The sequence below is a fragment of the Mobula birostris genome, chromosome 4, assembly GCF_030028105.1.
Source record: "Mobula birostris isolate sMobBir1 chromosome 4, sMobBir1.hap1, whole genome shotgun sequence".
NCBI classification, from domain to species: Eukaryota; Metazoa; Chordata; class Chondrichthyes; order Myliobatiformes; family Myliobatidae; genus Mobula; species Mobula birostris.
In genome coordinates, this window is record NC_092373.1 from 62,302,248 (window position 1) to 62,330,095 (window position 27,848).

Below are 27,848 nucleotides of genomic sequence, written 5' to 3' on the forward strand. Positions count from 1 at the left end.
TCTTCGTCTCATTCCACATGACTAAGAAAATAGTTTTCCGAGGTTGGAGGAAGAGAAAATAAAAGTTAAACACCTAGTATGTAGATGTTATATGAAATGATCAGAAAACAAAACATTCAGCCAGTTATATATGTCAATAGAACTGGAAACATTACAAAGCACAGGAAACTGTACTTCGATAAATTCACCATCTGCTATACTAAAATCATAAGATTAAACTTTGAAACAATAACTACCCAGAGCAAAGTGTCATACAACAAAACCCTCCAGCTCAAAAGTCAAAGTACATTGATCAACCACGATTGAGCCTACAAAGATTGTGAACTACAGCAATAAAATGAGGGCACAGCAGAAAAGAATCCATAACATAGAATCAATAAATTTTCACTCTGAAATCCAAGTTACATCAAACCTCAAAATTTAGTTGTGCTACCTTCCAATATCATTATTCAAATAACCTTGGAGACACAGCAGGTTGGAAATAAAAATGAACAACTACATTTCCAATCTTACCCATCATAAGAGATTAAAATTGCCAAGATTCTGCAGATGTGTGCACTTGTATGATTTATAAATGAACACTGTCTATAGTGAGGCCTTGGTCAGTCAGGGTCAACCATGGATGTTGCATCTAGCCGATTAGATACGCAAGCCTGGCAGCACAATATGGAGAGCAAGCTAGTGCCCATGTAGCCCTCTCCAGGCTTCTGTTGAACCTAAAGGAATGGCCGAGACCGATACAGTTTGGTACCAGCAGTGTCACAGGAGCTGCCAGTCAACATTGAACTCAACATAGGACTGCCTTAGGGACTCCAACTCCAGATTTTTCTCTCCGGGTTTACTCCCGAAGTCTTCCCCATGTGTGGGTATAGCCAGAAGGCAGCGGAGGTTTGAGATCAGACTTTTCCTTTGCCTCGGTGATCTGCCAACCACGGCTGACAAGCCCCATCTGCCCAAAACTGCCTATAAAAGTGATCACTTTTATCACTTCCCACTAGACGTGGTGCCTTTGAGCTCTAACTTTGCTCCGTCATCTGTATTCCTGTACACCAACCATTTCTTTTCCTGCTTCTCAAAATGTAGCTTTCTTTTTCCATTTAATCAAAGTAACATCAAATAAGAATGCTATGTCTATCTTCAAAACAGGGAGTCGATCACATCATACTGTGCCTTGATTACTTAATACATTTTCTAGTAGGCATACCCTCAGGATTAAGGATGATTTGCTGCCACACCAGTTTTGTCAGTTTTGAGACCAATGTGGGAACTGCAGACACTTCCACTGATGGGACAGGAGGCGCCTGATGGATGGGCAAGTGGCGTGCTCCTCCTGTTGTTTGCGTAGTGTTCTTTTGTACCAGGTACTCAAGGTTACTAATTCCTGAAAGCTACTTCTCCAATTTGACTAGACAAGGGCCAGAGATTTCCAAAGGTCAGTGGGGAATGCTGCATTTCTCTCTTCGAATCTTTTCCTCTGTTAGCATGTTAATCGCTTCCCACAACAGAGTCAGATGTCATCTTTGGGAGCTGGAGTCTAGCGGTGAACAATGTGCCCTGCCCAATAGGAATGACTGAATTTAGTCAGGGCCTCAATACTGAGAATGTCGATCTGGGAGAGGACACTTGATGTTTGTTGTGTTGAACCTTCTGATGAATTTTGAGAATAGTGCAGAGACAGCATTTGTAGCATCTTTTTGATGCCTTTGACTATCGCTGTTTCCAGTCTAAGTCTCAAGAGGTATGTTTGTCTATTGTATGTACACATAATTATGATCCACAGACTTCATTGCAATGATTGCCTGTCAAATGTCTGTACGCAGATTCAACACTTCCTTCTGTAATCAATTGTCTCTTATTTTGGATGAATTAAATCACCAAAAATAGATTGCCATGAAGATTTTATCAATATTTTTGTCACTAGCATAAATTAGTAATGTTGGTAATATATTAAGTGACATTAAAGATTCATTTACTGCAAAGGGATATTTTCAGCCTACTGTCTGGATATAAGAGCAGAACTGTGGATTCGACACCTGGAAACAACTTAATGAAAAGTTTGTTGCAGTTTTAATTAACGGGCAGGCGGAGGGGAGATTTTTTTTCATTGAATGGGTTCCATGGTACTTTGTTTTGTGGCTGTCAATGCTGAAGACGAATCTTAAGGTTGTATACTGTGCACACATAGTTTGATAATAAATGTACTTTGAATTGTTGTGTGAAATTGTGTCATCCTGAAAGCAATGATAAGAAATAAAATTGAAAGCAAGGAAAACAGCAAGAAAACAGACAGGAAGGTATAAAGCACAGGAGACTTTATTCCAATTCAAGTTCTTGGAAATGAACTGAACGTTGAAAAGCCAGTGTCACTTTTGCAAATTCTGTCCCACTCTTTTGTCTCAACAGTCACACTCAGGTCTTTTTCCCATGCTCTTTTAAGACCCAACAGAATTTTGTCCCTGGAGATTTTGTGTTAAAGCTGAATAATAAGTTGAAGCTTTACCATATGCAGCCAGTACAGTAGACAGTATCATAGCAACTTGTGGGGGTTGCTGTGTAGAACCAAAAGTTGTATGTAGCAAATGACGCAGTTGAAGATATCTCCAAAATTGTGACCTAGAAATATCATATCGCTGGGTTAATTGATTAAAAGATTTTAAACTATCACCATTATAAAGGTCTCCCAATTTAATTATGCCTTTCCCTTGCCATTCCTTCTGGAAGAAAGGGGACTTATCAATACACAACTTTGGATTCATCTAGATACTCGAGGCTTCATTCAAATATGTATTAAATTTTAATACTCTGGCTAATTTATTCCAAAACAAATGCATATGCGATATAATTGGGAGAGACCTTGCCTCAGGAGGTAGCTTGATAGACAAACATTGTAATGGAGGGATGGGAGGAAGAGCAGAACACTCAATACGATACCAAGGAGGTGCTCTCTCCGGAGGGAGAGACCAATGTGCTCAATGTTTCAGAGCAAAGGCATAGTAATAATATATTAACTTTGGCAAACCTAAGCCCCCCCCCCCCAACTGGCAATTGTAATTTGTTAAAGTTTAAGCGTGGGCATTTACCATTCCAAATAAAAGCCTTAGTTATTTTATCAAATTGCTTAAAATATGTGAACTGGTAACGATTTGAACAGATAATTAATCTTTGGAATTCTATTCATCTTTAAGGCATTTACTTTTCCTGACATTGACAAATACAATGATGACTATCTGTCCACATCACACGAAATTCTCTGCAATAATGGATCAAAATTTACCTTTACTAAATCCTTCATTTGAGGGGGAAAGTTAATACCTAAATGTCAAAACAATGTCAAGAGACCTTATTCAGTTTAAGATCCTACACCATTTCTATTGGACTCCAGCAAGGTTACGTAGATTAGGGTTGAAAAACACCCCTGAGTGCCGGCGTTATGAGGCGGATAAAGGGGACTTAGTACACGCGCTCTGGTCCTGTCCCAGAATTCAAGAATCTTGGATTATGATATACAAGTATATTGGTGAAGTTTCGGGTATTCAATTCCCTTTCTGCCCTAGGCTTTTTGTCTTGGGAGACACACTTGGGTTACTTGGGGATAAACACTCTCAAAATTGGATCCAAACAAGTATAACGATAAGAAGACAAATTATACTTAGAGATTGAAGGAACTTGGTGGGGGGGGGGGGGGGGAGAACCATCATTTCAGGAGTGGGTCACAGAAATAGCCAAAGTGGCAGCTTTTGAACGCATGTCTTACAAACAGTTTGATAGACTGGACATCTACACATAAGAATGGGGCTAATATTTAGGCTTCCTGAGGGGGAGAATAGTGGTGAATGTGTGGTGAAGCATATGGCTGAATGGCAGCCTTTTCTGTTAGTAGAGGTCAAAATAGGCACACATGGTTATTATACTGATACTTATTTCTGCCATGTTTTTATTTTATGAATAATTTTATGTTTTGTGAGCTATGATTTACATAACTCCAACACTGACTCAAGAGTTTGGGGTTAAAAAATTTTCTAGAAATAAAAGTTGAAAAAAAAATTTTAAAAAGCCAGTGCCATCTGTGTTAGAAATGCACTTTCCAATTACTGACAACAGGGAGACTTATCTTGTGCTCTAATAACAAACAGGAAATCTAGGACTTTCAGAGACCTTTTAAAAGGTCACAAATTATTGCAGCCATACATTTCTTGAGTGAATGCTATCAAACTCCAAAATCATTCTCAATTGATCTGTCAAATCCCCTGTTATCTCACCTATACCAATAACCTTCAGGCACTCATCCCAAAACTGTCAGAAGTCAGGGACCCAGATGCAGGTGAACTCCATTTCCATAGCCATTACTCCTAAAAACATTAAAACTAACTCAGTTCTTGCTACTTGCTTACCACCTTACTGACAGTTCTCAGAAATAAAATTAACAATTTTAAAGAGATGGAAGGAACAGAAATTATACAGGTTGTATCACTTGCATAATTTAATGAATAATTTACTGATCACAAAGTATTTCCCAAAGCTCTGTTAACATCAGTACACCAAAAGTTAAATGTTATATATGCAAATAATTGTAACTGATGTTGATTTCTTCTGTTCTACAATAAAATCTTATACAATTATCTATAACAAAGCACTTTCCAATGTTAAGTTTAGATACAAGAACTTAAATAATAGATGCAATAACAGGCTGTTTCACACTCATGCCTGCTTCATTGCTCAGTAAGATCATGACCTCAGCACTATGGATCTGTGCCAGTCCCACACAGTTGATTCTAAAAATAACCGACCAAGCAACTAAGGATCACTAACCCCCAGATGAAGGAATCTCATCTTAGTCTGTAATGAAACAAATTCCTCCCAATTGTGAGCCCCTGGTCTTTGGTTCTAGACACAACCAGCAGAGGTCACATCAACCCTACATCTATTTTGCTGTACCCTGTAAAAATGTTGTTTTAATGAGACCATTTGCTACACTTACACTTGAAGGACTATTGTAGTGTAACAGAGAAAGTGCAGTGCAGGTAAACAATAAGGTGCAAGATAATAATGAGGTAGACTTCATCCTAGTAGAGGACCATTTAATAGTTTTATAATAGTAGGATAGAAACTGTCCTTGAGCCTGGTGGTAGGTGGTTTCATGTTTTTCCATCTTCTGCCCGATGGAAAAGAGCAGAAGAGGGAATGTTCAGGTTGGGTAGAGTTTTTGATTATGCTGGCAACAGGCAGTAAAGACCACAGATGGGAGGCTAGTTTCCTTGATGTGATGAGCTGTGTCCATGATTCTCTACGGTTTTCTGCAGTCACACACAGAGCAGTTGCCATGCCAAGCTATTTTGTATCCAGAGAGAATGATTTATATAGTGCATTGATAAAAGTTGGTAAAGGTTGGCGGGAACATGCAAATTTCTTTAGCTTCCTCAGGGAGTAGAGGCGTTGGTGAGCTTTCTTGGCTGTAGCATCCATATGACTGGAACAGGACAGGCTCTTGGTGATGTTCACACCTAGTAACTTGAAGCTCTCAACCTTAACACCACCACTGATGTACACAAGAACATGTGTAGCGCCCCCCCCCCAACTTCCTGAAGACAATGATCAGCTCTTTCGTTTTGTTGACATTGAAGGAAAGGCTGTTGTCATGACACCATGTTACTAAACTCTCTATCACCATCTGTACTCCAGCTCATTGTCATGGGCCCACTACACTGGCATCATCTGCAAACTTGCAAATGGAGTTAGAGCAAAATGTAGCCAACAGCTGTGAGTGAACTGGGAATAGAGTAGGAGGGTTGAGGACGCAACCTTGTGGAGCACTGGTGTTTAGAATAATGGTGGCAGAAGTGGTGCTGCGTATCCTTACTGATTGCACTCTGTTGGCCAGGAATTTGAGGATCCAGTTACAAAGGGAGGTGTTGACTGCCAGGATCCAGAATTTGGTGATGTGTTTGCTTCGAATTACAATATTGCAGGCAGAGGCATAGTCAATAGATGGTCGTCTAATGTGGGCATCTTTACTGTCCAGCTGCTCCAGAGATGAGTGTAGGGCTAGAGAGGCAGCAACTGCTGCAGATCTGCTCCAGCAGGAGGTGACCTGCAGTTGGTCAACATTGTGTTACAAGAATCACCCCTCATAATAATGATCAGGGAAACACAGAGAATCTGTATTTAGCAACAAGTAACTTCATTGTCTCAACAGAAGAACATGTGAACTTACACAACTGACTGGTTTTCCTGACCTTCCATGAACAGTCAAAGAACAGAAAAAATAGAATACCATTTAAAAAGGAGTTTCTGTTGCTGGCCACATGTTCCTTGTAGCCCCATTTCAAATTCCCATGTCCGTGGGGCATCTCGCCTCCACAATAGTTGGTATTCTACAGAGTTACCAGCACACTTGAAGAGTAAGCTTTTATATTCATTTCTCACCAACTGAAATATTGCATTCCAGTGTCATTGGCTGTAGGTTATGTGTCTATCCATTAACACCTTTTTATTGGCTCTGCTCCAGTTCAGCAAACATTTATTGCCCTCTTCCCAGTAACTAACAATTAGTAATTTATGGCTGTTTGTTCTCAATCAGCCACCAGCTGAATCATGCAGAGCAGGTTCAGACTCCAACAGTCAAAAACCTGCATATTATATGCAACCAAAGAACATCTCACAACTTTTTCTTTGCAAATTATCTCTAGTCCAGCAGATTACCTGAAGCATCGTTGTGTCCTCTTTAAAACACTGATCATGCCAAACAACTTAAACTCACAAAATGAGAGCAGAGCATCATCATAAAATGGCAGCCTCCGTCCCCAAGCACACAGCAAGAGCAAAGACAATTAGCCGCCACTGTCCTTGATTCATTTGAATTCCCTGATTTGTAGACAGTACACAAGTAGGGTCTTTCTGGCCAAACAGCTGTCAGTAAGGCTGGAGCTAATCACCAGCCTCTAGAAGTCAGAGCCATGGGTGGTAGTTGTTAAAGCACAGTACGAGTCAAATTTGCTGACATTCAGGGAAACCTTTCCAATACTTGGTACAAAGGATGTGATTGTGGATGCTAATAATATCAGCTCAAAAGCACGGCTATCAGAGTTTCTCACACTACAGTCTTATGCCCCACCATTTTCAGCTTCTTCAATGATGCAACTTCGATCAGAAAATCAGAATTGCAGACATTTAATGTTAACTGAACAGAGTTCAATTCCACTTGGACTAATTTGTTAATGCAGCAGTCTATACCTACATCCAAGTATGGACTGAACAGTAGCAATAGTCACAGTAATCAAATGCTAATTAATGACCACTCCCAGTAAGAATCTAATGACCAGCATTTAGAATTCCTTGTCATGATACCCAAATCCTAAATAAATTAATTTAGAAAAACATATCCCATTTTCATCAGTGACTGGAAACATCACTAGACCAGTGACATAGCCTGGCTGCAAGGACAGAGACTGGGCATTCTGGTATGCACATTCAATGCTCATCTTCTCCGTGATGCTTACATCCAGTGAGAGAGGAGAAAAAGAACAGACAAACCTCAAAACTTGGTGTGTACTGGCCTTAATTCAGAAGGTCTCTTGTGATAAAGACAACCAAAATATATTTAAAACTTTGGATTTACATCATGTAATTCCTTTATCAGCTTTCAGTGTCACACTTTTAATGCAACTCAGAGATGCAAAAATTCAGTGATGGGACGAGTGAAGTTACCCCTCTGATTTAAGAGCCTGATGGTTGAAGGATCATAACTGTTCCTGAACCTGGTGGTGTGGGTCCTGAGGCTCCTGCACCTTCTGGAGGCAGCAGCGAGAAGAGAGCATGGCCAAGGTGGTAGGAGTCCTCTATGATAGATGCCACCTTCCTGCGACAGCACTCGGTGTAGATGTGCTCAATGGTGGGGAGGGCTTTACCTGTGATGGACTGAGCTGTATCCACTACTTTTGGTAGGATTTTCCAGTCAAGGACATTGCTATTTCCATACCAGGCCATGATATAACCAGTCAATATACCCTTTACCACACATCTATAGCAGTTTGTTAAAGTTTTCGATGTCATGCCAAACCTTCGCAAACTTCTAAGGAAGTAGAGGTGCTTTCTTCATAATTGCACATGCGTGCTGGGCCCAGGACAGACCCTCTGAAATGATAACACCCGAGGAATTTAAAGTTGCTGACCCTCTCCACCTCTGAGTCCCCTGATGAAGACTGGCTCACGGACTTCCGTTTCCTCCTCCTGAGTTCAATAATTGGCTCCTTGGTCTTTCTGACATTGAATTAAGAGGTTGTTGCTGTGGCACCACTCAGCCAGATTTCAGTCTCCTTTCTATATGCTGATTTGTCACCACCTTTGATTCTGTCTACCACCATGGTGTCATCAGGAAACTTAAATACGGTGTTTGAGTGGTGTTTAGCCACACAATCATAAGTATAAAGCAAGTAGAGCGGGGGCTAAGCACGCAGCCTTGTGGTGCTCTTGTGCCGTTGGAGATTGTGGAGGAGAAGTTGTTGCCAATCTGAACTGACTGGGGTCTGCAAGTGAGGAAATCGAGGATCCAATTGCACAAGGTATTGAGGTCAAGGTTTTGAAGCTTATTGATTAGTTTTGAAGACATGATAGTATTAAATGATGAGATGCAATTGATAAGGAGCATCCTGATGTATGCATCTTTGTTGTCCAGATGTTCCAGGATTGAGAGAAGAGCCAATGAAATAGCATCTGCTGTGGACCTGGTATGACGGTAGGTAAATAGGAACTGTTCCAATTCCCTTCTCAGGCAGAAGTTTATATGCTTCAACACCAACCTCTCAAAGAACTTCATCACAGTGGATGCAAGTGTTACTGAATGATAGTCACTGAGGCAGGTTACTACGTTCTTCTTAGGCACCAGTATGATTGAAGCATCCTTGAAGCATGTGGGTACCTCAGATTACCGAAGCAAGAAGTTAAAGATATTGCTGAACATTCCAACTAGTTGATCAACACAGGTCTTCAGCACTTGGTCAGATAGCCCCCATCTGGGCTGGATGCTTTTCTTGGGCTCACTCTCCCAAAAGGTGATCTCACATCAGCCTCAGAGACTGAAAGCACAGAGTCATCGAGGGCTGTGGGGGTTTGTGAAGGTTCCTCCATGTTTTGATGGTCAAAGTGACTATAGAAAGCATTGAGCTCATCTAGGACCTACGCTTTTTTGTCACCTCTGTCACTTGTAATAGCATTCGAGCCCTTCCACAGTTGTTGAGCATTATTAGTCACATTGCTGTGTGAGTAAATTGGTTCAGTGATTTTGATTGATCTGACTGCAAGGGCTTTGATTATTTTTCTAGCTTTGTTTCCCGGATTTGAGTTAGCCCTGATGCCACCTCAACTGTTCTTCCTGCACCATTCCACTGACATTATCGACCCTCAGCTTACTCTCTGTGATTTCCTGCCTATTCTACTGTACTTCCTAGAACCACAGAACACTACAGCACAGAAAACAGGCCATTCAGTCCTTCTAGTCTGTGCCAAAACATTATTCCGCTAGTCCCATTGGCCTGCATCCTGTCCATAACCCTCCAGACCTCTCCCATCCATGTACCTATCTAACTTATTCTTAAAACTTAAGAGTGAGCCCACATTTACCAGGTCAGATGGCAGCTCGTTCCACACTCCCACCACTCCCTGACTGAAGAAATTCCCCCTAATGTTCTCCCTAAACCTTTCCCCTTTCACCCTAAAGCCACGTCCTCTCGTATTTATCTCTCCTAATCCAAGTGGAAAGAGCCTATTCACATTTACTCTGTCTATACCTCCCAAAATTTTGTAAACCTATATCAAATCTACCCTCATTCTTCTACGCTCCAAGGAATAAAGTCCTAACTTGTTCAATCTTTCCCTGTAACTCAACTTCTGAAGACGTGTGCTTGCAACACTGTGTGTCCGACAGAGTGATCAGCAGCACTGGGGCTCCACAGGGGACTGTCTTGTCTCCCTTTCTCTTCACCATTTACACCTCGGACTTCAACTACTGCACAGAGTCTTGTCATCTTCAGAAGTTTTCGGATGACTCTGCCATAGTTGGATGCATCAGCAAGGGAGATGAGGCTGAGTACAGGGTTACGGTAGGAAACTTCGTCACATGGTGTGAGCAGAATTATCTGCAGCTTAATGTGAAAAAGACTAAGGAGCTGGTGGCCGACCTGAGGAGAGCTACGGTACCGGTGACCCCTGTTTCCATCCAGGGGGTCAGTGTGGACATGGTGGAGGATTACAAATACCTGGGGATACGAATTGACAATAAACTGGACTGGTCTAAGAACACTGAGGCTGTCTACAGGAAGGGTCAGAGCCGTCTCTATTTCCTGAGAAGACTGAGGTCCTTTAACATCTGCCGGACGATGCTGAGGACGTTCTATGAGTCAGTGGTGGCCAGTGCTATCATGTTTGCTGTTGTGTGCTGAGGCAGCAGGCTGAGGGTAGCAGACACCAACAGGATCAACAAACTCATTCGTAAGGCCAGTGATGTTGTGGGGATGGAACTGGACTCTCTCATGGTGGTGTCTGAAAAGAGGATGCTGTCTAAGTTACATGCCATCTTGGTCAATGTCTCCCATCCACTACATAATGTACTGGGTGGGCACAGGAGTACATTCAGCCAGAGACTCATTCCTCTGAGATGCAGCACAGAGCGTCATAGGAAGTCATTCCTCGCTGTGGCCATCAAACTTTACAACTCCTCCCTTGGAGGGTCAGACACCCTGAGCCGATAGGCTGATCCTGGACTTATTTCATAATTTACTGGCATAATTTACATATTACTATTTAATATGGTTCTATTACTATTTATTATTTATGGTGCAACTGTAACAAAAACCAATTTCCCCCGGGATCAATAAAGTATGACTATGAAAAAGACCTGGCCACATCCTAGTAAATGTTCTCTGCACTCTTTCAATCTTACTGATATCCTTCCTCTCGTTAGGTGACCAAAATTGTACACTATACTCCAAATTTGGCCTCACTAATGTCTTATACAACCTCCCCATAACATCTCAACTCCTATACTCAATACTTTGATTTATGAATGCCAGGATGCCAAAAGCCTTTTTTACAATCTTATCTACCTGTGACGCCATTTTCAGGGAATTATGTATCTAAACTCTCAGATCTCTTTGTTCCTCCGCACTCCTCAGTACCCTACCATTTACTGTGTATGTCCTACATTGATTTGTCCTTCCAAAATGCATTGTCTGCATTAAATTCCATCTGCCACTTTCTGGCCCACCCCTTCAGTTGGTCCAAATCCCTCTGCAAGCTTTGAAAGCCTTCTTTGCTGTCCACAGCACCTCCAATCTTAGTGTCATCAGCAAACTTGCTGATCCAATTTACCACATTATTATCTAGATCATTGATATAGACAACAAACAACAATGGTCCCAGCACAGATCCTTGAGGCACACCACTTGTCACAGGCCTCCAGTCTGATAAGCAATCATCAACTAACACTCTCTGTCTTCTCCCATACAGCCAATTTCGAATCCAGTTTACAACCTCTCCATGGACACCTACTGTCTGAACCTTCTGAACTAACCTCCCATGTGGGACCTTGTTAAAGGCCTTGCTAAAGTCCATGTAAACGGCATCTACAGCCTTTCCTTCGTCTACTTTCTTGGTAACCTCCTCGAAAAACTCTACAAGATTCATTAAACATGATCTACCACGCACAAAGCCATGCTGACTATCCTTAATCAGCCCTTGGCTTTCCAAATATTTGTATATCCGATCTCTCAGAACACCTTCCAATAACTTACCTACCACTGATGTCAGGCTCACCGGCCTGTAATTACCTGGTTTACTTTTGGAGCCTTTTTTAAACAACGGAACAACATGAGCTAACCTCTAATCCTCCAGCACCATACCCGTGGCTAAGGACATTTTAAATATTTCTGCCAGGGCCCCTGCAATTTCTACACTAGTGGCTAAGGTTCGAGGAAATATCATGTCAGGCCCGGGGGATTTATCTACCTGTATTCGCGTAAAGCAGCAAGCACCTCCTCCTCTTTAATCTCATTCTTTCTTTCTTTTCAAATCTTTTTATTATTATCCAAAATCAACAAGAGTACATCGAAGTAGGCAACACTTCCAATGTCTCAAGAAAAAAAACATTATTTTAAAGATTGAAAACATTTTGGTGACAAAAAAAAACCCCCTACTAAGCAAGAAAAAGTGAAGAAAAAGAACCCCCATTAGGTGTTCAACCCCGGAGCTATACGTCATACAAAAAGCTTCTAAAGATAAACATCAAACTGCCAGCAAGAAAAAAAAATCCCAAAAATTTACAATTAGATCATGGAGGAAATCTATCAATTAACTCAAATGATAGTAACGAGCAAATGAACCCCTGACTAGTAATACCACTCCTCCCCCTTTCATCCCTCCCCCTCTGTCACGTCGGAAACAACGGAACCCCGGAACATTAAGCTGCCAGTCCTGCCCCTCCTGTAACCATGTCTCACTAATAGCAATATTGTCCTAATCCCACATGTCAATCCCTAACTTCATCTGCCTTACCTACAATACTCCTTGCATTGAGGAATCATTAAAGTTGCAGGGAAAGCTTGTGCAAATATCCCACAATTTTTGTATTTTTTCTCCTTTTCCGTCAGTTTCAAATGTCCTTCTCGAATGCTCATTGCTCACAGAAACTGTTGCTTGTTCAGAACTCATGATAACCCTCACTACAAGGTTAATCAAACTTCCAATGGTAGAATTAAGTGGCAACCCTGGCCAGAACTATAATGATGATAAAGTACACCATTTCAAATTTAGCTTGAATGGTTGAGTGGGGAAAAGCATTAGTCACCATCACTCTTAATTAAGTTCATAGTGAGGGAAATGTGATGAGTGAATTTTTCCCTCATTCATAATGCAAGGACATAATTCAGGCCAATTATAAATTTAATCTAGCTGGAACAGAATCCTCTTAACCAAATAATGGTTCATTAGATGGTTACAGCCTTATCTGAAGCTAAGACTAATTGAACACAAAGTCATTTTCCACTCTACTGTATACAGCAAGGAAATATGGCCAATAAAACTGAAATGCTAGGCCTTGACGACAAACTAGTTACGTGGTTTTCCGTGGAACCCTGTAGTACAAAGCCATGTGACGAATCTCCTATGGAGTGTAGTGCAGAAGAAAACAGTAATCTTTTGACTATAAACTTCAACGTCATTACATGCATGTAAGTAGCTTTGGTTCAATGAGATGCTTGTGCTCATGAAATCCATTTTGTAGCACGAAAGGAGAAAATCAAAATTCTAGCACCATGTTTTTTTCTCTCTATTGCTCCTATACTAACTACACCTTCTGCAATCTCCACCACAGCAAAAGCAATACAAAAGAGTTTCATAATATTAAAAGAAAGCTATTCAACCCATCAATCTACACCATTTTTGCAAAAGCAATCCAGTTAATCTCATTCCTTTTATCAAAAATAACTGAATTTGCTTCCATTATCCATCAGGCAGGAAATTTCAAGTCAAAGAAATTTTCACATTATCCTGGTTCTTTTGCAAATCATTGAAAACATGTTCTCTGGATTTCAGACCAAGACAAAGGAAACAGTTTCTTTTTTTCCTTGTTCAAATCATTAAGGGTCTAGACATTTTAACAAAGTAACTGTTCACTTTTCCTGTTTGGGAATAAAAAAAAGCAATCACATCAACTTCAATACATCCACTAAGCAGAAGTTGCTCATCCCAGGAACATTTTACTATATCCTCTCTGGGAGTCTAATATCCTTCCGATGGAGCAGTGAGCTCTCACATCCTTGCTATTGTATGAGGACCTCTCATATCCTTCCTACAGTGTAGCAACCACAATAGGATATAACATGTTAGATGCAGCTCCACAGATGGGATTAGCAGTAGCCACCTTGTTTTGGATTCAAAGTTCAAGTAAAATTATCGAAGTATGTATATGTCACCATATACTTTTCATTTTCTTTCAGGCATTCACAGAACATAGAAATACCATAGAATCAATGAAAAACTACACATAAGCATTGACAAACAACTAATCTGCTGCTAAAGACAAACTGCGCAAATAAATATACGTAGATACTGAGAATGAGTTGTAGAGTCCTTGAAAGTAGGATGTGGGATCTATTCAGAGTTGAGGTGAGTGAACTATTCCTGAGTCTGGTGGTGTTGGAAATAGCATCTACAATTTTTTTGAAAAAGGTTTTTTAATTGACCTGCCACTTCAGAGACTGGTATATATACTGTATATTCCCAGCCACCTGTTCTTTCGACACCTTTCAGATTATATTCTTCATCTTAGTCTAACCAAAAAAAAACTGCATCACTTAGCATTTTCCTGTGTTAAGTTTTGTTTCACACGAGTCTGTCCATTTTGTCACCATTCCGTATTCTCCTGGACTATTAAGAGCCATTTCACTAACAGTTATATTTTCAACTTGTGTTTCGTTTGCAAATTTTGAAACTAACACAACATGACATGATCACACTGCTGGATTAACTGCCAGCTAATTTCCAAAAAATATTTCACCCACAGTGAATAATTATTAAAATCACTTTCTTTTCTGCTTTTAAAAAAAGGAAATGCTTTGCTTTATACTTGTGGGAAAATTACTTTATACTAATCGAAATATGGAAAAATAACCACCTAATGTTTGAATGACTAAAAATCAATTGCTAAACCAAATGTACTGTAGCTGCTAGGACCCGGCCAAGATCAGAATGTGCCCTAAAGAATGTATTAGTCATTAAATCATGTTTTCATTTATTTCTGTCACTCAAAATGGCAGGCAAACATACTTGAGCACTGAATTAACGTTAACCAATATCTAAGTATTCAAGGAGCAGACTCCAGCAGGAGTAGTGTTAAGAATGCCAAATACTTAAAGAAAATGTATGGTTGTGCTATAAATATTTATTGAGTTGGTGATGCATACAATATAGTAGTCCTACTCACAATATTATTGAAATTTTTTATTTGAACTATCCATATTGTTAGTCTACTTATTACGTATACTTAAAAAAATCATTAAAAAAGTCCATTTAAAAGATTCAACAGAAACAGTAAAGTGTAGGTAATAAGATATCTTTCTGTGGCATTGCAATCAAAATTACAATGAATAATCATAAGGGTACCCACTAAAAAGCATCCCTGAAAAATAGGCCTCAATTGCATGTATTGTCTAGGTCCTATAATTCTTAAGTGCTTCTATGAAAATGAAACATTGGATAAACTTGTTAAACTGTAACATGATTTACATGGATTTATAGAACATCTTTAGTAAAAGTGCTAGAGATGAAAAAGCACTGACTGCTCTACCCAAAGTTTAGGACTATCAAAAAATCTGATTTCTTTAATCAATAAATACATTTGCAGTCCTGACTCACATAACAGGTTTGGATATGGACTGATTTTGACCCCAATACCAGTAAGCAGGGTAGTCCTTAATATTTGCTGTAATTCACTTGAATTTGACAAATCTATCAACAGTACAATTGCCTTTGGTTTGTGTCAAGCTTTTCATCTTAAAAGTCTTTCACCAAAGTTGTTCTATAAATCCAGATAGATAACTCAACAAATCCAACCAGTGTTCCATTTTCTCAACAGTCTTGGCTGTTTGTGACCACATTTACTAGTATACATCTAAACATACATAGCTTGCTTTATTTTTGAATGTTAATTACTATTCCATTGTTAACAGCAGGTGGTCTCATCATGTTAAAGATGCACTGAGTTAGATTGTGTCGATCATCTTTAATTTTCCATTGAGATTTATCGCATCAGACAATAGTCTGCAAGTTCAGCAGAAATTGTGAACAGTGCCCTCTGCAGCTAAACATACTGCCACTGCTAAATTCATTATAAAATGTAGTAACTTTTTAACCCTTTCAGCATTAGGTTTTGCAATTTCCAGGATATACCTAGTCTTATTTCTGTAGATCCTTTCAATGCTCCAATGGGGAATATTAAATATTAAACAATACAGGAATAAATAGTCAGCATGTTTTATAATATATTCTGGTTAAAATTAAAAACCTTCAATAATTTATTTTACTGTCCTTTATGGCAACCAATAACTCAAGGACATTTTGACAACTCATTGCTTTCACGAGACATCAAGTCAGCAAACAGGGAATCCATTTCAAGCTACTGATTATGATTATTCATTGAAAATTTTCATCTCCACTCTGGATTCAGAAAAATTCTCCCTTCCACTTCTCTCCCAACTAAATGCAAACAATATTCACTGGAGCAAGATAAATGAGTTTTTATCCTGAATCACTTGATTGAAGTCCTGTTCGGAGAGTTGCAATTAAACTAATCACCTTGCTTGTACAATTCAACTTAGAAAATAAGTAATAAGAATAAAATAAGCAAATAAGTAAATAAGAAAATAGTGAGCTTGAGTGCATGGGCAATGGCTGTTTATCACTTTGATCACACTGTTTTGTTGTTTAAAGTTCATTCTGCTCTGCTGCTTAGTTATTCAAGCTCCTGTTTCACAGTTAGAGGTCTGTATGTGATCAGTCTGCTACAATTTGAATGATTTCAGCCTTGAAATATCTGCATAGACTACAACATAGCCAAAAGTGCATCTCCCTTTGGTGGATAGGATTAGCTACAGTTATAGAAAACCAAGTTATCACGCTATGCCCAGATAGCAAATACTGAATGGTTATGAAAACTACAAAGGAAAACATTTTCAACTCAAAATGAACATGCTCATTTATTCAGAATCGAGGCAAATCCAGCCAGAAAGAGTTCCCGGAATCTCTTACTTCCCCAGTGCAGTTCTGCAGGTTTCCCCCTGGGGCGCTGATGGAAATCCTGTCTTTGTCTGCTGGCTGGCTGGCTCTATCTGAAGTCCTTGAACACTGACATGCCCACAATCCCTCACCAACCCACTCTAGAAAACAAGGGTCTTCACTAATTGTTTAACTGAAAACTGCTGCCATAAGCCTGAAATGCAATTTATTGACTGGGATCTTTAGTAGTTCCAGTGGGATCTTCAGTATGATATACTCAAGGATAAACAGGAACTTCCGCAGAGTTTTCCTGTAGAACAGGAGCAATTCTTCTAAAAAAAATAAGGCTGGCTGAAAATCACTCCAATAATTTTAAAAGATGAAATTCAGGAAGATCTGAGCAAGTATTATCATGTTTCCAAATTCGATGTCGATCAGTATTCCAATCCAAACATCACAACATCTAGCTAAAGTTATGAGAATAACTTTAACATGACATTTGGAAACAACTGTCTTTTAGCTTCCATAAAAAAAATCTAATCCAATCCATTCAGTGAAATTAAATGAAACCTTCAAATTTTGGAAGGCCAAAGTCAGGAGTCTTCTTCAAAGGCCATTGTGTTAATAAATTACCTGCAAATCTGTTTCCACATACAAGCAGCAAACATTATCAGGCATTGAGAAATATTCAATTGTTCTTTGCTGTAGAAAATAGATAAATCAATATACAAAATATGCAATGCTAAATATAAAAAGTCACAATTCACTGCTATTACATAATGAAATTATCAACATCTACAACCTATATTTATAGAGAAACATTGAAACTACACTGTGCCAAGTTTAAATTAAATTGAATAGTTCTAGAATAAAAAGTGAGCCTCAGTGTTGGTGACAGATCTACTAGATTTTCATTAAATCATATGGTCATCAAAATTATCTGTTATTCAGAATAACCTAAATGTAATTCCAGATCTAAAGCAAATTGCATATTCAACATATGGATTGTGAATTCATCATATGATTACTTGAAAAGCATGTTTCTTATCAAATAAAATTACTTTTAATATACGTTCAAAGCTTGATATGTTTGCTTCCATTTTAATCCCAGTATTTATTTTGGCCACTGTAAATGGTTCAAGAACATTAAAATATTTTATCTTCTGATTTGTTGGCACAGGAAACTTTCAGTGTGATTTTTCAGCCAATTTGATGACATCTTTATTGATGAATGCCAAAAATGCCTCCGAAAATTTCCCAAGAGAAACTGACAAGAGTAATGGGAGTTGCTAGCACTTTGGGATCACTTTGGTAAAGTGTTGTTACATTACCAAAGGCCTTAAAAATCTAGGACATCTTTTTAAAGCCCCACATCCGGAGTATAAAACTTGATCAAGATGCTACCTTTAGTCTGCACTAATATATCTCAAAGTACATGTTGATATTTCTTGGCAAAATGGAAATTGAACAAAATAGACCTCACAGTCTAAGATGGTGAATACTTCATAGATAGTGCAATATTTTTCAGATTAAAACTACATCATTTATATTTAAGAAATCAACATGTATAGAGGTTGAAATGAATATTATAGGGTTGACTTATCTGGATTGGTAACACTTCAGTTGTTAAACCTATCACTGGGAAATGATCTTTTAAATAGGAATACATTTCAGAAATTTTATTTTTCATCAGTGCAAAACCTACTTTTATTTATGTTATGCAATTATGAAACATCTCAAAGCTCAAGGTTAAATGGATCTAATTAATCAATATCTAATTTTTTAGTATAATCAACTTAACCAACTCATACTATATAAAAATGTAATAAACACATCTAATAAAAATCCAAAAAAATGTTTTTTAACATCAAATATGAATCTCAATTCTTTGAATTCATTAAAACAGCTTTGCTCTGACAATAAGTTTGATAAGAGCAACATTTCTGCTCCAACCAATAAGACAGAATCCATTACTAAACCCTGAAATCATTTTACAAATAAAGCAAAAACTGCATTATTGTAATCCTCAACAACGAAACATTTTCTAACTCAACAGGGCCTTGGAAATGAACATCCTGAATTACAAATTAAAATTAATCATTCTGAGTACCTTATTGTAATACCATAATCCAATACCTGCATTGCCATTCCTCAGCAAGCAAGAAAGCACTACCTAAAAATTCATTTCCAGTTGGAAATGTGCTATCTACTATTGTCAGCATATTGCGCTCTACCTTTAAATGCATTTTGGAAGCAAATTACAAAATATTGACACCACTGTTGCCAACCGGCAAAGAAGCCTACTTATTCACCAAAACCCAACAAGACTACAGATAAAGTAGGTTGGAGTAAAACAGTTATTTCCATGACATTAAATATCAGGTAAGGCAATGTGGCTGACACCTTGAAATTTATGCTCCTTTGGTCTTTTTATATTAAGTAATACGTCAAGTTTATACTTTAAAGTTAGCACATCATCAATGGATATAATTTTCTAAGCGTGAACATATTCTGATTTGCACAGCATGAGGCACTTCCAATGAGAACAGAAACAAATTGTTGACATTGAAGTTCCACCTATCTAAGTTGTGGATCTGAGGTGTCCCACAAGATTTATTGTGCCTTTCCTAATATCTGAAGGCGGCGATTCAACTCAGCTCAGCCTATCACCTACTGCCGATCAACTTCATCAAAGGAAGAAGATCAAGACCGATAACTGGAGTTTCCATTAGACTTCCAAAGTGACACATTCAACAATGAAAAAATCAGCTATTACTGATTAGAAATAGATTTTCTGAATAAATGATAGAATATAGGACAAAAATTGGAGAACTTGACTTGGGCTATTCTTCTGACGATTGCTTACCCTCTTGGTTCAAATATAGTTGGAGGAAAAAAATCATGTAATTCTTTCTAAATCTATTATTTTGCAAGCTCTAGTACTGAAGATGGACCCATAAACATGCTATTTACATCACAGAGATTGGACAATAGATAGCATTGATAAACTATTTTGGAAAGCTGAATCATTTTAGTCAGTTAATCGAGTTGTCTTTGCACCACCTCCCTTGCCAGCTCACCTCTTGACTTGAGCATTTTTTGCACGATATGGTGAGAAAGAGTTTACTTCATTTCAGGCAAGCAGTATTCACTGGACTTCCTATAGAAAGTGCTGTCGCAATTGCATTTGTACACTTCCAATACCCATATAATGAAAGAAAGATAGAGATCTGCTTCACAACCAGCAGCACTCAGTGTTGAAAAATACAAATAAATGATTTTGGAAAGTATTTACTTACAGATGTGAAGTTTGCTTTTGTCTGGGTCTGGTTTTGATTCTGTGCTTCTTGCTCTTGAAACTGTAAACCTGCAAGGTGTTTCTCGAGGGCCTCCCAGTCCATGGTTGGGAGCTGAGGTTCTTCTGTTACAAAAGTCCCTGAAGTGGCCACAACACTACTTGATATTCGCAATGCTTTTTGCAGCTTTGGAAGAGTCTCATTTCCTTTGCCACGTACTTTAGTTGGTGCTACATTGCCATTTTGCTTAATTTCACCTGGTGTAACAACAGAAGGAACTGGAGGGATGACTTTTACATCTTGAATCTCCTCTGCTAAACTCCTGTTGGCAGTTTTAACAAAGTCATTGTTCTCTGAATAGTCACCATACTCATTTTCCCACTCTTCTATCACCTTCTTTTTGTATTCTTGATAATCCTCATCTGCTTCATAGTCCCCCAAAGTGGCAAGATCCAGGCTGGGTGAGGATTTACACTCAGAACATGGTGTCACTTTGTTGGAGCTTGATTCGGAACTTGTTCGACTACATGAGTCACTTCCCAAATCCATACCATCTTCCCTGTAATCCTGAGGAATAAATACAAAACAATTCAATGGAATATTATTTTTGATTAGCTTTCTACAATGTTAAAATATTTACTTGGACTAAAACCACTTTGGAATGGATGGCAAAATAGACTTGCTTCCCCACTCTGGAGCAGCCATTTGTGATTTGATGTGAAGGAAATGAGTTTCCTCGAACAGTAACATTTTGTAAATGATTTACTGGGGATTTCTATACCCCTGCCATCACAGTTACAGCAAATTTCATATCTCCTATACAAATCACCTCACTAAATTTAATAAATTACAGATACTGTAAAAACCAGTATTAAAAATATTTGGATGTAAAACAATGTTTATATTTCAAAGCAGTAAACAATGTTTATTTTGACCAGTTAACTATTACTATAACATTTTTCATTCATATCAGCTTTGTTGACATTTATATCAGTTCTATAAAAATAATTATTTTTTAAATGTTCGTCAAAATCTTAGCTGAATCTCTTTACATCTCTACAAATAAAATGTTAAAAGGTCTCAAGATTTAAACCAGCAATGTGCATTTATTTTGTAAATTTGAGTCAAAGATCCCGTGTTTCATATTTATAGACTACTGTTTAGATGGTCCATTTGCAACTTTTTTTGCTTATGTGTTTAATTTACTAATGAAAGCTCAGGACCAATGATGTGCCAAATGGAAAACAATCTTTTGATTTGTCCCAATCACTCCTGTTTGACATCATCATTCATTTGCATTCAGAGGCTGTATTGCTGCTAAGAAACCAATGCTGAACCCATGTTGCACAACAGGTTTGGTCTAAACCCAGAGAGGGGCATTCATCAGAGAATCTTTTCACACTAAACTAATCCAGGAGTCTAGTTGTAGGGATGAAACCGGTCATCATAATGTTCAGTTTGCAAGATGCAAAAAGCTTGAAATGACTTTTTTTGATTAAAGGATTTTGAGAACCCAATAATGAATTAAATGCTACATTGATTTTAAAAAATCTAAGAAACAGAAGTAAATTCATTTCAGATCATGTGGATCAATTAAAGATTACAAATCCAAAGACCTCTATGTGGGGCAGTAGTAATAACAGTATGAGGAAATCAATTTTTTTTTCTCAGTCCTCCAAGTGTCAAGCTCTATAAATTTGGACATGTGTCATCTTGCCCACATGGCCACTGGGACAAAGACCTGGCATTGTATCTTCAACCTATTTTACATGTTTTAATTGCCAGTTCAGTATCTTCATTGAAAGGGGCCATGAAGGGCAAGCAATAAATAGTGAACTTGATATATACAAAAGTGTTGAAGGTAGATTCATTTTTAAAATTTCAATAGACTCTCTCCAATAGATTCATCATAATACATGCTGAACCAGAATTATTAATGATGACTGTATGATGCACCAGATTAGACAATGGGCTTGGATTATTGCAATTTAATTTTAAATCCAGACTAGTTTGCTGAAATGGAAGTCTCTTTTTTCCCCTACTGTCCTCCATGTCAACATAAATCTCTCTGTTCTCTGTGTAATTTTTATTCAGCTTTAGATGCAGTTTTAATTTAGTGGTAATCCTACTCAGAGTTCATAAAATAGCAATATTCACCGTAAAGCTGTCATCTAATTCATTAGTCAAAGTCCTAACTGACTTGCAATACAATTTCAATGTAGCATCAAACCTATTTAAATGTGTCCAGTGGATCCTTGAGTTTATCAGAGCTCAGTTATATGTTTCAGTCCAGCCATCCTCAGCAACACTATCAGAAATTGAAGTCCAGTATGCTAAACTAAATGAATGGCAGTCATCAATCCAAGAATGGATTTTCCCTCTTCCCTCCTCCACTTCAGGATTGAGGAGTGTAGTATAAATACAGCCTCAAAGTAATATGTAACCAATTTGCCATAAGTGACTGAAAGCCTCAGATGGAAATTCGTACATTCAGCCATCTGCTCCAAACACCATTTATACTTGCTAAAAAATTTAGAAATAAGTTAATTTTCTGTATGTCCTGCAAACTTAAACACAGCCTTTCAACAGTAAATAAAATCAAATACAGTAACAAAAGCTTTTGTCCAGCCCTTGTCAACAGTTTCAAATGAACTTCTGCTACAAATTCTGTAATGATAGAGATTTGAGTGTCATAGCAATTGATGTGCTTAAGAATTCACAGATGTACTATAAACTACTGCACAAGACAGCAAACATAGAACCTACAGATTTGAAGTTTATTGCTGGAGAACTGCAGAGACTATGCAAGACCCATTGAAATGTATGAAGCTGATTAACCTATCTGTATCTTTTTTTTCTGGATTCAAACAGGGTTAGTTTTCAAAAGTGGCAAAACACCATGAAAAGAATGGAAGATTCACTCAGTATGTATGCACATCTTATCATAGATCTTTAATTGGGCCAAGCAGTTCCCTGCTGAGATTAAAACAGTAGTTTTCAGCCAATCAGAATATCATTGACAGAGAAATAATTTGTTGGACTCTCCCACTGGTGGCAACATATTTTGCATGTTTTATTTCTGCTTAACTGCATCAAAACATGTGATTTTTGTTGGAATAAAACACCAAATACAAAAGAATCCCAATAGATTATTGCTTTTTTTTTGCTCATTTATATCAATTGTTATTGGAAAACAGCATGCTTTCCCTTGCTTTCTTTTCCCTCACGCCACCTCATTGTTCCCTGCACATTCACGCAGATGAACACAATGTACAATGCTGAAATAAAGCACTGGACATTCTGCTTAATTGTTTAGTGATTGATAATTGCATATCACATTTTGCAAATTCCAGTTAAGCAGACAATAATTTAATTTTCATTGCCAGACACATTTCATAATAGATTCACAAATTAAAATGTCTGTGAACAAGGACTAAACCATCATTTTGATGAGAAGTGCAAACAGCTTTTACAGCCTATGCCAGAGAAACGCGAAACAAAGCACTTGCCCACGCTGGTATACCCTTCTACAATCGCGACAATGGTCATTATTTTAAGATTTTCACAAAGGCTCGTACAATTTATTTTTCTGAACAAAGCAACACCTTGCGCTTTCTAGGCCTGTATTACAAGGTGTGGAACACACTATTTAACTACTGAGGTCCGCTACTAACAAGATAGTTCAATGTAGGGTTGGGGGCCCAAACCGCTGGGTTTATAATCCCGGGTTTTCCTTACAAAATGCGCATCGGCGGCACAGAGCCAAAACTGCCAATGGGGGGAAAATAGCCCCTGACACACAAACTCCAGGAAGTTGATGTTCTTAATTATTTTTCTTCCTGACTGTTTTAAACTGTTAATCCAGCGGCTCTGTTTTGCGCAAAAGGAAGAAGAGGGAAAGTTCCAGCATCTAACCCCGGGAAAGCAGAGCTGCGGTGGCCCTGAGGCAGCTCCTCCGCTCCACAGAAGCTCGCCGAGTGGCGGCCGCTCCGGCTCCGGCAACTCGGCGGCAGGAAAACATCTCACCTCCTGAAACTCTTAAAAAAAATGGAAACTTCACTGAGCCGGAGACAGGGTTGAGCCGCTTACCGCGGGAACCAGCCCATTCCTCCTGTTAGCAGCAAACGCACAGGGATTAAGGAGAAAGAGGAGCGGAACTCCGCTTTAATCTCAATGCCGCCGTCCCCTTAAAAGGGAAATGGTATTAGTGCTCCTTGCTGAACATAGTCACACTTGAAAAATATCTGCAGATATTAATAGATTTTGTTGAAAACCTTAATGTGTAAATTGTAGGGCAAATGCATCCCCATTGAGATGCATTGTGTAGCCAATGTGTGTGTATGTTTGTGTGGGTGAGAGAGCGAGGGAGATCCTCTTCCACTGATTATACCGCAGTAACGTTCAAAATAAATCGAAGCCTGCCTAAAATATGAAAACACTTTACCAGAATCAGACATAGGCAAGGATGACAAGTGTTTTTTTTCCCCGGAAAGTAATTGGACTGTTTCCCCTTTAACGCAACATTTTGACGTCAGCCGACAAATATGTGGATTTTAAAATGAGTTGTGGCAGGTGGGGCTGGGCTGTGGCCGGGTTCATTGCCCGGCGCTGACTCACAGCCCTGCCCGGAGCTGATGGTGTGACACAGTAGGAGACTTTGACCGGGCGGTGGATAGCGGGCAGCAGAGGGCAAGCGTGGCGCGGCGCAAAACTGATTAGGTGTAAAGGTGCTTCAGATCGCTACTGCCATAGTTAAATGCAATGAGATGTTTTCACTAAAGTTATCGCCATTTTCATGTTATTTTATCCTGAACATTATCGACGGGATTCTATTATAAGCCTACAGCATCCCATCGCAATGCAATTTGTTCCCAATTAAAAACCTTTGCCAGTACATTACTGCGTAATGGATGTGTAAAATTGTCAAGGTACTGGCCGGACGTGTTAATTTCTTCCTACAAATCTCAAACGAGCATCGTTTGGAAATAGAGCAGAACTTAATAGAGATTCTCTCCACTGTAACATAAATACAAACACGACTAACGGAGCAAAATAGAAAAGTATCCCCACAATCTCAGCTGCCTCCTCCTAACTGACAGTACTTACGGTCATCTTTTGGACCAAAATTTCCCATCAAGTCATTGTCCAGCAGCGTCACAATTTTCTTAGGCGTTTTTTTCATACAAATATTCCTTCTCGTTCGTGTACAACTCGCTCCTCCAGAAACCAGAGTTCAAAAATAGACTTAATTCACTTAGCACGAAAAAGCCAGCCCAAGTAATGTGGCAGCGGCGAAGTAAGAGCAGCGAATACACTTCCAGTGATGAATGTCACTGAGACCTCCACTGAATAGTCTACGCGCTGTGATGGTGCAGTATCGGTTGTATCCTCCCAAACTGAACCAAAGAGCTTTCCCCTCTCTCTCTCTCGTCGCTCAGCTTTTTTCTCTCAAGCATCGACCTTGTATGAAAACGCCTGTCGCATCTGAATAATTCATGAAAGTTGTTTTGAGTGCCTCTCGTTTCCGCGCGTGTTTTAAATCATTCATTATATGTTCATGTTGGTCATTTACTTATTTTTTTTAAAAAAAGAAAATTCCCCGTCACGCGAATAAATCTCTATATTTACACTGGAGCAGACGGTATAAAGCCAGCGAAATACCTACCGTCCGTGCACACCTGGATTTACGAGTTTAAGTTGGATGGAAAACGATCACATTGAAGAAGCTTTAAGAGCTCGGCTTATCCGCAATTGCTTGCCAGCATTGCGTATCTGTCAGATATTATGTTTTGATTCTAGTGCCAATTTAAAAGTGCAATTTCACCCAGGCGTATTCCAAGTCCGAGAATGATTTTATCATTCTGATTTTATTTCGGGTGTTGTGAGTTGCAGCCCCACAGGTCTGTGAACCAACCTCGGGTTTGCTGCATTGTAAGCCCGGAGTCTGCTGTCCTACTGCTGTAATGTCAGAGGCGCGGAGTGACGAACAGTGCAGCCTCTGGTGGGGCTCTGGTGGAGGCAGCGTCATCGCCTCAGACAGTCCCGCCCCATCAGGAAGAATTAAACAATTTCCATGACAACTGAATCCCAAGACTGCAACTCCTTTTTCCATCAGCTTCATTTTCCGTCATGTCCTCGGGTCCTTATACTTTATTCTCTTACAAAGGCGACACGTATTAATTCAAAAACAGATGAAAAGTGGCTTGTCAATGGGACCTTGAAATCCAACTGTTTGCTTGTGGACATATGTAATACAAAACTCAGTTAAAACTCGGAAACATATTTATATTGGCCCGGTGAAATTCGGTCAGTGATAACCCCCGGATCACGCTACTTGATCTCAGCTCTAATTTTCACATCTCATTTACAGTCAGAATTTAATACCCCGCCCCTAAGCTTCATACCGCTTACGCTGGTCCGTCTGCACTGGAAATATCACAGCAGGCATTTCAGAAAATGAACCAGCGACAAAAGACGATTGTTTCTTTTTAAAGTATCGTTCGAATGAGTTACTTTTCATAGAGTATAAAACATGAATACAATTATAACTTCCATGGATACAACTTATCACAGTTTGAGTGTGAGAAGTTAGAAAAACTGTTGATTTGTTTCAGTGTTGACATTAAGTAACTTGCCCTATTCCCAGTGGAGTCCATTTGGTAGGGTATGGGAAGTTGCTCGTGAACAGAAAAGAATGTACATTTTTTTATTATTATTCAATGTACAATTACAGAAAACATGAAAATCATACCAGAGATTGATTTTACAGATGAGTATTTCTGGCGAGGGGTGGGTGAGGAGATGACCTTATCCGTGACCTGCTTTGATTAGGAAACAATCTACCATTATTCCCTGAAATACACAGCCAGCAACAAATTCATTGCTCAGCGAAGGGTCCTACATACAGTTCCAGTATAGCAAAACAAAAATCACAAAAGGTGTGGCATTTCTGGTGTCTGTACCTGCCGCCTGAAGGTAGCTGTGAAAAAATGACATGGCCCAAATGGTGGAGATCTTTGATACTGCCAGTGACGGGAAGCAATGTGCATGTGATGTATTGGGAAGAATAAAGTTCTCTCTTCAGATTCTTATGTTCCTGCACATTTGAATTGCCACACCAGATCACGATGCAACCAGTCAGTTGTAATTATGAGATGCTTTGAAACTATTACTGAAATCACAGAAGAATAGTTACTTGAAGAATTTTATGTAGGTATAATGGATTCACAAATTCAAACTCACAAGATTATGAACAGTCACAAAATGGCAAAAATGTATGCTAAGAAGATTGTATAAAAGTATGGAACTGGGCTAGATTTCGAAAGGCCAGGATAAAAATGATGCAAGACTCAGGCCGAATAACCAAGGGAATTGTAGTTACTTAAATAGAAATGGGTGTATTTCAATGATTACAGTATTTGCTTTAAGTGAGAATAGGAGAACCATGCTTCAGCAGTAACTCTCCCAGGGCAAAAGGTGCTGTTGTCTTCATTGGAGAATTAAATAGATTAGCTTGTTAGAATGCATGACTTGAAACTCATTAAGGAAAACTTATAAACTACTTAAATGAGTAAACCCACTGGATCAAAAGGCAATGCACACTCAGTAATGTCCCACAGTTTGGTGGGTGATGTCTCTCTCAAAGTTTAATTCATCTCTGACTTCAGTATCTGTTCATCAGAAGTGAGGTGGAGGTCAGATAATGATGCAACTGAACGTTCACTCTTAATGCTGGAGGAACTCAGCGGTTCAGACAGCATCTATGGAGGGGAATAAACAGTCAATATTTTG

The 27,848-nt window shown here is 38.9% G+C and overlaps 1 protein-coding gene across 5 annotated transcripts in view; it reads right to left on the minus strand.

Moving 5' to 3' along the window:
• Positions 1-26,032, minus strand: part of schip1 (schwannomin interacting protein 1) — a 214,553-nt gene extending 188,521 nt beyond the window's left edge. Inside the window, exons 1-3 of one of the 5 annotated variants that reach the window (XM_072255436.1) lie at positions 25,723-26,032; positions 25,164-25,541; positions 20,061-20,624 (exon numbers count right to left, since the gene is read on the minus strand). In XM_072255436.1, the coding sequence (XP_072111537.1) occupies positions 20,061-20,624; positions 25,164-25,169 (570 nt within the window). In that variant the 5' untranslated portion in view covers positions 25,170-25,541; positions 25,723-26,032. Of the gene's footprint in view, positions 1-20,060; positions 20,625-23,972; positions 24,059-24,083; positions 24,208-25,163; positions 25,542-25,722 lie in introns of those variants that run through there. The other 4 variants (XM_072255439.1, XM_072255440.1, XM_072255437.1 and 1 more) reach the window with 4 other exon arrangements.
• Between the last annotated feature and the right edge of the window lie 1,816 nt (positions 26,033-27,848).